Genomic DNA, 11,532 nt, shown 5'->3' on the forward strand with positions numbered 1-11,532 from the left:
AGACACTGTGAAGATAGGTACATGAATAGAAATTTTGGGTCACTTGCCAGTTTCCATCCTTCTTACCAGTCTAGCATTTGAGAGATATATCAACAAGCTTTCCTTGGGTCCTTCTGACTTGATTCAAAATCTGCCTACAAAATCCTGGAAAGGATCAGACAAAAGTAAGTGTGGAACTGAAAGACAAGATGCAATTTATTGATCCATAGAACCCATGAGGAGACTTTGGGTTTGAAGTTGGGAAGAATGTAATGAACACTGAACCCTCAGTTTCCTTTTCTTGGCAACACAGTGTTTCTTGTTGAGTGTCCAAGAGCAGATAAACAGGGAAGCTCCTCCAGTTTCACTTGGTAACCCAGAGAGAAGGTAGAAACCGATTAGAATCGCATGCCTTCAGATGGGTACATGTGTGAGGAAAGAGAAGAATTTGAAAGGAAAAGATTAAGGCAATAAAAAACAGATCGTGATGTCCAGGAGGAAGAATGGGGAAGAGGAAGTGGCAGCCTTCCAGACATCCTCACTATCATCATCATCATCATCAGTACTGGGGATAGAACCCAGGGACACTCTACCAATAAGCTGTATCTCCAACACTTTTTATATTATTTTGAGACAAGGTCTCCCTAAGTTGTCCAGTCTGGCCCCCAACTTGTAGTCCCCCTGCCTCAGTCTCTCAAGTCACTGGGATTATAGGGATGCACCGCCAAAGCTGGCTCACCCCCAGGTTCTCTGAGCAGGAAGAACTGATACAAAGTGGTCACGATGGAGCATGCCTATAGTCCCACTAATTCTGGAGGCTGAGGCAGGAAGATTATAAATTGAAGGCCAGCCTGGACAATTTAGAGAGATTCTGTCTCAAAATAAAATAAAAAGGAAGTAGAAGAATATTCCCAGTTCAATTCTTAGCACTGTGAAAAAAAAAATGGGACTGGGGATAGAGCTCAGATGGTAGAGTGTTTGCTTTGCATGCACAAGGCCCTGGGTTCAATTCCCAGCACACACACACACACACAAAATTCATAGCTGCTCACATTTTTTTGTGTAGCTGCTCTAGGTCCAGCACCATGCACTCTTGCCTGTGGAGATGTATCATAGTTGCTGTGTCCTTAGTCATCCTGAGATCCTACTTTCAAGAGAATAAAGAACATGTTGACTATGGTGCAAAATTGGTGAGTACCAGAGATGCAAGCTGGACCCATTGCCAACCCATCAGTAGGAGAGAAATGTTCACAATTATGTGAAACACTCTAGGCTCATCACAGGCATTCTGAGAGTGCTTGAAGAATTCGGAGAATGTCAGAGAAGAGATAAACTTAGAACCAGCCTTGAGATATGGTTAGGACTTGAGAAGGGGCAGGGAAGAGGAAGGAGGCACTTGAGGTGTGGTAGTACAAGCCACCTCTAGAGGACTATGCTGATTAGCAGGACCATGCTGATTGGCAGAACCAAAGGCCACCATGACCACCTGGCTGCTGCCACTTTCCTCACCAGGGCCTGCCAGATGCAATTCATCCCATTTCTCACATGAAGGGACTTGAAGGAACTTCCCCAGCGTAAACATCTGCAAATGAGAACACCCAATCCCACACGGGCCCACTGAGGCTTTGGAATTCACGTTTTGTCTGGACCGCCTCAGACCAGCCAGACACAGCACAGGGTGGCCAGGGAAGTGGTGCAGAACTGGCTGGTCAGACTGTGTGAGAGAAAGGACTCAGACCAAGGTGTGGCTGTAAGTTCCCTAAGTGCAGACCAGGTCTTGTCCTCAGCATCTCTCTCAGAACCCAGCCCAGGCCTCAGGAGAGTCAGACCACATTGGCCAGCCTGCTGATGGTAAAGAAAGGAGATGCAGGGCGTGGCCAGCAGGCAAGTCTGCCTCTGAACAGGTATAGGAACCCCCTAGAGACTTTCCACTCTAACCTGGGCCACACTTGCCTGACTCAGGACCCTGGCTTCTGCTGGGAAGCACCTGGAGGTCTCCTGACGAGGGGGACAGAGTGGGTAGCCGAGTCCTGACATTCATTCTCCCTGGTGACTGAGTCCTGGGGCTCACTCAGCCTGCCTCAAGGGCGATGTGCTCAACTGTCTCCAGAGGATCTGGGGGTAAACCTCAGGGTTGATACATATCTATCTGGTCCTCAGAAGGAAAAGAAGGAAATCCTTCAGCAGACAGCTCGGGAACAAATCAACTCTGAAGTCAGTAACCACCTGGAAGTTTTCAGGGAGCTGCAGAAAAACTCCCCTCTACTCCAGCATGCCAACTATGAACTCCTGGCTGGAGCCCTTCCCAAGGAAAAGAGTGAGTATGGGGGCTGCAGGTGAAGGTCTGACAAGGGATTTTAACAAGAAAAGGGGAGGACCGTCAAACACAGGAGTGAGCTGGTAGCTGGCCAGACAGGAAGGAGGGCACTGTAAGCCAGGGCCAGGCTAGGGAATTCCCAGCAGGTTGCATCCTGGGTGCATTTCCCTCCTGCCTGTTCACCCCTTCAGTGCCAACAGGATGAGGACACCATAGTGTGACCCTGTGATGGAGCCATCCCATGTGAAGCTCATTCATGGCAGGCCCCAGGGAGGGAAGACAGGATGAGACAGGAGCCCAGGGGAGCCATGGGAAAGAGATCCAGGTAGAAGGAAAAGAGGGCATGTGGGCTTTGTGTCCCGGTGCACTGCACTGCCCGGCCCTGGGGCTTACAGGGGTCCATGGAGATCCTCTGATCTAGGTCTGAGTGGTCCATGATGACTGAGGTCATTCTGAAGGTCAAGATCTTGCTAAGAATATTTGCCTTTGCTACATGGTGACCTCCCCCATCAGAGATAACCATGTCCTTCACAAAGCTTCCTCCACATCCTTTCAAAGTACTCAACAAAAGAAACTGCTTCACAGTTTCTGATCCCTTACTAACCTCTCACCTGGACCATACACTCCCAGTGAGAAGAAAGGTGAATTTGTTGCAGGGATTGGCATGACGGGGAGGGTCTTAGGAGAGTCCTAGGAACTCTCCACCATCCTGAAGTGCTAAAGGTCCCCCTGTCTCCCCCAGAGCTGCTGACAGTGGGCATCTCCTCAGTGCAACGCCCCCAAGGGAGCTACCTCCTGGACACCCTGCGGTCCCTGTTCCAAGCTTCCTCCGAAACTGAGCTGGAGACTATGGTGGTGCTGGTGCACCTGTCAGACCCTGACCCTGAATGGCTGGGCCCAGCAGTTGCCAATATTTCAGACCTCTTTGAGCCACACATTGAGGCCAGGGAGCTGCTTGTGATCCATGGACTTCTGGATGGCTCCCCACTGAGGAATGTAAACCAGTCCTCACCCTGTGAAGAACTTGATTTCAGGCAGAAAGTGGATTATGCCCTCCTCATGAACTTTGCAAGCAACCTCTCTGATTACTTCCTGTTGATGGATGATAATGTTCAGTGCACCCTCTATTTTGTTTCTTCCATCTACTGGGCATTATCAGCCTGGAAAGAATACCCTTGGGTGACCCTGGAGTTCTCCAGCCTGAGACTCTCTGGGAAAGTGTTCCATTCTGGTGACCTCTCCCGCCTGGCCTCCTTCTTCCTCCTCTTCCATGAGCATACTTCAGCTTACTTACTTCTCTCTAGATTCCATCTTCTCTTGGCTCAAAATAGTCCAATTCATCTCAGTCCCTCCATGTTCTACCACATGGGTAATTATTCTGAATTGGAGGCCACATGCTTTCCTGTGGAGAAGGACAAGGTCTTTGGTGAGCCAGACAATCCCACTGCTATTGTCCTCACTGACATGGTGTCGATGCTGAATATCCTTCCACTATATGCTTATGTTCTGAATGAGGAGTCCTACACTACCTTGGATCCCATAGAAGGCAACCACCTCACAGTGATTCTGGATAGACCACAAAAAATCCTCCGAATCGTGGTGCTGACAGGCACTGAGGAAAATGGGATGTATCACCTGCAAAAGGGCAGAGTACTACTGGGCTATGACATCATGGAGCAACCCAAACACTGTGTTCGTTATTCCCTGCTAGGGCCACTGGTAGGAGGAAATTTGGACCAGAGGGTATTTTATGATGAAGATTCTATGGAGAAGTTGAGTTGTATACGACTGGAGGTGTCAGCATCTCAAGAGCACTGGCTTGTGATCAGGCAGATCAAAGTCTGGACAGACCCTGAGGACGAGGAGAGTTAGAGGTCACAGCAGGAATTCTGGAAGAATAGGGCTTGGGAATTGTTCTACAGGATTGGCAAATAAATCCAGAAACTGAACAAGAGCTGGTCCTTTTGAATAAAGTTATGATGTAATTTATTGTCCAAACTGGGATCCTTCAGAAAATGAAAGAACGTGCTATTAAAAACTATACTAAAGGGCGCCCACATGATAGTACCTGCCTATAATCCCAGCTACTTCAGAGGCTGAGGCAGGAGGATCTCAAGTTTGAGGTCAGCCTTGGTAATTTAGTAAGACTCTGTCTCAAAATAAAATAAAAGGAGCTAGGGTTGGGACTCAGTGGTAGAGCACTTGCCCAGCACGTGAGAGGCACTGGGTTCAATCCTCAGCACCACATAAAAAAATAAATGAATAAAAGAAAAATATTTAAAAAGAGTTATACATGGGGGGAAAAGAAGATGAAAAGACAAGGCACGGGCTGGTAGAAAAAGATTTTAAAATAAAATAAATTAAATTGAATTAAAAAGCACTGGGGTAAAGTACACCTTGGTCAATCCCCAGTATCTCAAAAAAAAAAAAAAAGGTGGGAGAGAAGTGGAGGGAGGAGAAGAAGAAAACAAATCTCTACTAGAAAAATAAATAGATGTAAACCAGGAATGTCCTGAGCAAAATGAGATATATGTGGTTACCTAAATCTCAGTTGTCCAGGCTTCTTCAGATAAAATGACACAGTGTAATCAGGGATGAGGGGCAGATACCATTGGTCTTCCAGTTTCCAAGCACCAGAGAGGAATCATCACCATGAGCTGCCTTGGTTCTTGGCTACACATAGGTACAATGACCGAGGATCTTTCCTTGAGGGAGATATTTCTCTATTTAGAGTTGGCAAGTCAACAGAACTATATTCATGAAGTTAGCACTGACTTTGGCTCCTACGTGTAGACCCAAACCTCCTGTGAGCCAAGGTTGAGATGTTGCTGGAGTAAAGTTTACTGATCTGGGATTTAGGAATGGCTGTTTCAAGTATCCATGAATATCCTGGAATTATGTGCAAATTTGGTAGAGATTCTTATGTGCTGTTTCCTAAGGAGTGGCTATTTGACTGTCATCAGAGCACCGAAGTGTTCCATTGGTTCCCTAAAAAGTTTAGAATAGCTGAACAGGCAGCCATAACCTTCCTGTGGTAAGAAACAATATGTTTCTCATAGAGATATCTATCTCCATTGAAAAATAAGTAGTTAGGACCACATACTCCTTCATTCCTTTGTGTATGTATCTAACAATATTTGGGAGCATACTTAATGTTGGGTCCTTTTAAAGACTGGATAATAGATGAACCAAATATGGATTCTACCAGTAAGGGACTTAATAGTAAAAATCAGTAATTAAGATAAAATGTGTCATAAATGTCATTTCTCTCCAAATTGATGAATAAAATTGATGAACTTCAATTAAAAACATAAATGAGGTTTTTTTAATAGTGTCTTTCTACTAGTTTGAAATTTTCCCTGAAGTTATGGAAAACAATATTTGTGTATAGCTAGTTGCCTTTCATTACAATATTGATTCTCCCATTTCATTAAAAATAAAATAATGTGCACATCTAAAAGAGAACAAAACTGGGCACAGTGGTGCATGCCTATAATCCCAGCTACTCAGGTGGCCGAAGCAGAAGAATCATGAGTTCAAGGCCTGCCTGGGCAACTTAGTGAAACCACATCTCAAAAAATAAAATAAAATATAGGGGCTGGGATTGTGGTTCGGTGTTAGAGAGTTTGTCAGGTATGTGTGAGGCACTGGGTTCGACTCTCAGAGCTGCATGTAAATAATAAATAAAATAGCTGGGTGCGGTGGCACACGCCTGTAATCCCAGCAGATGGGGAGGCTGAGGCAGGAGGATTGCAAGTTCAAAGCCAGCCTCAGCAAAAGCAAAGTGCTAAGCAATTCAGTGAGACTCTGTCTCTAAATAAAATACAAAATAGGGCAGGGGATGTAGCTCAGAGGTTGACTGCCCCTGAGTTCAATCCCAGGTACCATAAGTTAATTAATTAATTAATTGATTGATTGATTAATTAATTAAAGGCCCATTGACAACTAATATGTATATATATGAATTTCTTGTTAAAAAGTAAAATAAAATAGACAAGAATAACAAAATTCCCATGTCCCTCGAAGTTTAGGTTGACCTATAAAAGCAAAAGTCTCTGGGTAAGCTTTCCATGAAAAAAAAAAAATCCATCAAGGGTTTAGTCAGCTGGCAGAAACCTTTCTTGCATTGTCCTGATAATTCTTTAACTTATTACTTCACCATTATTTTCAGACAAATGCATTTTGTATTTTTTTTTCAGCTTTTTAAGTCATCTTCAATGAGAGGATTGGCTCAGATTGCCTAGTTTGCTATGATAAAAGCTTTTATGTGTAACTTGAAAGATCTTGAAGACACACCATTAAATAAAAAGACCAAACTTCAGTAAAATAAATTATTCATTCATACATCTCTATTCAGTGTAATTACAAAAAAACTACAGAGGATTCTGTCAATGTGGTTCAACTATGATCTCTACAAAAACTCTCCTGATTGAAACAACTAAATATATTTCATGTAATACTTAAAAGCTATTTTTAAGTTTATCAATAAAATTAAAAGAAAAGATATTCTCAGAGTCCAAAGTAAGAATCCTGATGGACAAATTGGGCTTACACTGGCTTTTGCCCCTGGAGGCATTAGCCAAACACCAGGGACACTGAGTTCCTCTTTTAACAGCAGCAGGGGATGCAGGAGACAAGAGAACATGTCAGGGATTGCCCAAGACAAAGAATGTGACAGGAGGTCACCCCGGAAAACTGCAACATCAAAGGACTAGACTCATCACAGAGCTCTAGAAATAAACACACGCCACAAAATGGGACAGAGGTAAAATTACCTTTTTCAATCCTTGCACTAGTAGACAGAGAAAAAAAAAAATCTTCCTTGGTAATTCCTAACATAAACCTTCCATTTGCCAATCCCTCAAATTAACACTACCAGAGGCTCCCCAAAATCTCTAGTCAGGATTATAGTTTTTTTGTTGTCCTGATTGATTGATCTACTGATAGATACTGGGGATTGAACTCAAGGGTGCTTAAGCACTGAGAAACATCCCCAGCCCCACCCCCTTTTTAATATTTTATTTAGAGACAGGATCATGCTAAGTTGCCTAGGGCCTCGCTAAATTGCTGAGGTTGGCTTTAAACTCACCATCCTCCTGCCTCAGCCTCCTGAGCTGCTGGGATTACAAGCATGTGCTACCACACCTGGCAAAATTGTTTTAAATTGATTACAATCACAGTTGGTAGTGCCTGCCCCTCAAGATGCATGGAAAAAGCAAATGCAAGTCTTTTGGCATAACCTGGGACTCAGAATCCCCACAAAATTCTAAAAACACAAGTTCACAGTTAAAAAAATAAAAATAAAAATTATTTATATATATATACATGTATATATATACATATCTCCACATATATATGTGTATATATATATATATATATATATATATATATATATCCACAAGGAAATAAGTTTCCATAATGAGAATCAGAAGAAAAAAAACTGAATCAGAGTTGAAAAGACTTCAAATATTCAAATATCAAAACTATTAGACACAGAATAATAAGTAACTTCTATTATGTTCTTTGAATAATGAAGCTGAGAGTAAAGGAAACAAGTGACTGCTGGCATAATGGTGCACCCCCATAATAATTTCAGCTACTTGGGAGGCTGAGGCAGAGGATCCAAAGTTTGAGCTCAGCCTGAACAATTTAGCCAAATGCATGCAGTTAACCCTGTTGTCAAAGGTAATGAAAATAAGACTAATAAATTAGAAAGTAAATGAGGCCAACAGGTAATAAGTTAAGCAACCAGCATAAAAATTTAGCAAAATAGCAGAAACAAGTAAAAATTCACACGGCGATGTGTGGCTTTAGTCCTAGATACTTGGGTGACTAGACAAGAGAATCCTTTGAGCTCATGAGTTTGAAGCCAACCTGGGCAACATAGTGAGATCCCATCTCAGAAAACAAAGTACAGGGAAGAAAATACTGTTGTATGTAATGACATATCTAGAAACCTCATAAAGAGAATTAAAGAGCAAGCCAATCACAAATTGGAGAAAATCACAATACAAAGAATGGACACAGAATACCTATTCAGAAACAGAAAAGAATTGCCACAAGTCACTAAGAAAAGAGAGAATATGCGACGGGCCAAAACTGCAACAAGAACTTGACAAAAGAGGTTTGGTTTCAAAGGTGCTTATCTCATTTCTCTTCAGATTACTTCAAGTAAAAGCAAAAATGGCTAAAATTAAAAAAAATCTGATAGTGCCTTGTGATGTAGTAGAAGCAGAACAGGGCAGTAGCCCAAGGGTCAAACATAGTCCATCAAGTATTTTTGCAGATGAAGTTTTTTTTTTTGTTTTTTTTTTTTTTGCCCAACAAGGAGGCCAAACATTAGAGTTTGTTTTATTGCATGACGTTTGCATAAGAAAAAGTATTACTGAAAATTGTAAGGCATCATGCAATCATTGATAAGCTAATTATTAACTGTACACACAAGAGAGGCAGACATATAACCTAAAATTTAAAAACTAGTTCCAAAAAAGTACATAAAAAATTTAACATGATGAACTTTTAAATATGGTTTATATTTGTAGATTCACATTGTTAAAAAGTGCTTCAAATGTACTGCTGCAAAGTTGCTCTTTATATGGTGCTGGGGGTAATGTCAGATTATAAACTTTAAAAACTATTTGTATCGAATTAGAAAGCAAACATTGGGATATTCAAACTTACTTGAATCAGTTTTCAATTCTCACTCAAATTAAGTTGATATAATATTAATAATTAAAAAACAACTATTTTAAATCCAACAAAAGTCTATTGAATTCAAGTTATGCATGTTGAGTGATCAAATCTCTGAGTAGGCCTGAATGTCGAGACCTGGAGCTGAGGTGGGTTGATGTTGATGTTAATCAATGTACTGTGCCATCCAGCGGAAGCCTTCTCCATAACCTTGTCTTTTGAGCACACTGCACATGAAAACTTCTAAAGGTCGGGCATTCAGTTCTTTCAGAGATACACTGCCCTTTCCTGTTGTCTGACCATATAAACCAAACATTTCTCGTAATCTCTCTTCACTGATTGCTTCAGGTCTGTCAATTTTATTCCCAAGAATCAGTATAGGCACATTAGCAATAGTTTCATCTGTCATTAATGAATCAAGTTCTTCTTTTGATTCTAACAGTCTTTCATGGTCTGCACAATCCACAAGAAATACAATGCCATTGATAGCAGGAAGGTAGTTTTTCCATACTCTTCGGGCTTGAACATGTCCACCCAGATCAAAAGTTGTAAAAGTCATGCCAGCTACAGTCAGTTTTTCCGAAGAGGGATGTAATGTTGGGACATGTTGTCCAAGTCTGTCATCTTTTAGCATGTGTAGCAATGTTGTTTTTCCAGCATTATCCAATCCAAGAAATACCAATTTACCGGTTTTCTTATATAATCCTAAAAATTGTAGTACACTGCTGAACCCACTGTAAATCCAATCGAATATGAAGGACATATCCAAATCTTACAGGATCTTATATTATGTCCCTTTTTGTGGCTTTCCCTGCATCAAAGTAAACTTTTTGCCATTCACTGAAGGGGACTCAAACTTTGCCACCTTAAAACCTCTGCCCATTCTCCTTCCCAACATCAGAATGTTCTTCCACCATCTCTGCCTGTAATCCTCCTGCCTTAAACACCAGACAAAATGCTGTGGAAGAAATAAGTTCTCACGAGAGAAGGTCTTTAAGGGACAAATGGGAATGGAAGAACCAATATAACCCAGGAAGACAAGAAGAATTAGAAAAGACTGATAAAATGGGAAGGAAGAGTTAGTGACCGTAAGTACAGCTGCAAAGAGGTTGGTCACAGCTGGCTTTGGTGATGAGGAGCCAATTGTTGAGAGCATGAGCAGACTACAGGACAAAACTTGTAGCCAGTTCTTAAAGCAAAGCAAGGCTTACTTATGATTCATAAACTTTATGTTCTTGAACAAGTTATAAGTTTCTTCTGAAATCTCTCTTAAGGTATTATAAAGATCAGATGAGATAATATGCACAAAGTAAGCCTGGCTGCTGTTATTATTGAGAAGTGAAGGAGAACTTCTCATTCACTTAATTGGAAAAGTTAATTGGAAGAGGCAGTGAGGGAGAGATTCCCCTTTCATAAGTTTGAAATGGAATGAATGAGATTTTCTCAAGGATGGATGAGGCTTGAGAATGATGATAAAGGAAAGAAAGGAACAACTGGAAAGGGAGAGGTTAAGTGGGAAAAAATTAAACTAAAAGGAAGGGACAAAATCCGAAGAGGAGCTTGAATCGAGAGGTATCTTTTCTTCTTAAAGCGTACAAGGATAGGGGGCTGGGGAGATAGCTCAGTCAGTAGAGTGCTTGCCTTGCAAACACAAGACCCTGGGTTCGATCCCCAGCACCCAAAAAAAAAAAAAAAAAGAGTACAAGGACAGGGGACTGGAGTTGTGGCTCAGTAGTAGAGTGCTTGCCTAGCATGTGCGAGGCCTTGGGTTCAGTTCTCAGCACCACATAAAAATAAAATAAAGGTATTGTGTCCACCTACAACCAAAAAAAACAAATAATAAAAAAAAAAAAGAGTACAAGGACGAAGCGCCAGGAAATCTGTGGAGGCGCCACACTGCAGATGAAGTTTTATTGGATAACAGTCATGATCATTCACTCATGCCCTGTCTATCACTGCCCTCATGCTCTATGGGCAGAGGTGAGTAGCTATGACAGGCATTACAGCTCACAGTCTAAAGTGTTTACAGACTGACTGTTTACAGGAAAAGTTTGTCAACCTCTGATGTAGAGAAGTAAGAATTCTCTGCTGCTGGTGGTAGGGCAAACCAACACAATCACTTTGGAAAACTGTTCAGCAGTATCTACCACAATTGAACCTTACGATGGAGTGATTACATTCCTAGGCGTGTATTCATCAGAAATCTATGTGCACAAATCTATGTACAATAACATGTAGAGGAGCGTGATGTGTAATAGTCACAAATTGGAGAAAAATCCCAATGTACATCTGTACAGTAGAATGGGTAAATGAATTTGGTCTAGTCACACAATGGAAAATGCATAAACTACTGCTACCACAACAATGTGGATATATCTCATGAACAATGCAAAAGAAGCAGACACAAAGAACGTATACTGTATGGTGCCATTTATAAAATTCCTAAAGCAGGCAAAACTCATTTGTGGTGTGAGAAGTCTACACAGCAGTTACCTCTGGGAGGTAGTGACCAGAGTATGTATAATGGCACCCAAAGTGCTGGTAAT

The 11,532-nt window shown here is 41.6% G+C and overlaps 2 protein-coding genes across 2 annotated transcripts; one reads left to right on the forward strand and one right to left on the reverse strand.

Annotated features, from left to right (window-relative positions):
* Positions 1-466: 466 nt before the first annotated feature.
* Positions 467-4,168, forward strand: LOC306641980 (alpha-1,6-mannosyl-glycoprotein 4-beta-N-acetylglucosaminyltransferase-like; the record flags this gene model as incomplete). Its single annotated transcript, XM_079107304.1, has 3 exons — positions 467-541; positions 2,140-2,296; positions 3,039-4,168. The coding sequence occupies 3 exons, from the start codon at positions 467-469 to the stop codon at positions 4,166-4,168; spliced, it is 1,362 nt and encodes a 453-aa protein (XP_078963430.1).
* Positions 4,169-8,613: 4,445 nt separating this feature from the next.
* On the reverse strand, positions 8,614-9,794 carry LOC306641528 (small COPII coat GTPase SAR1B-like). Its single transcript, XM_079106646.1, has one exon. It carries the CDS (start codon positions 9,747-9,749, stop codon positions 9,153-9,155), a length of 597 nt encoding a protein of 198 aa, XP_078962772.1. The 5' UTR covers positions 9,750-9,794; the 3' UTR covers positions 8,614-9,152.
* Positions 9,795-11,532: the final 1,738 nt, after the last annotated feature.

The sequence above is a fragment of the Sciurus vulgaris genome (genome assembly GCF_902686455.1).
Source record: "Sciurus vulgaris genome assembly, chromosome: 12".
Taxonomy (NCBI): Eukaryota; Metazoa; Chordata; class Mammalia; order Rodentia; family Sciuridae; genus Sciurus; species Sciurus vulgaris.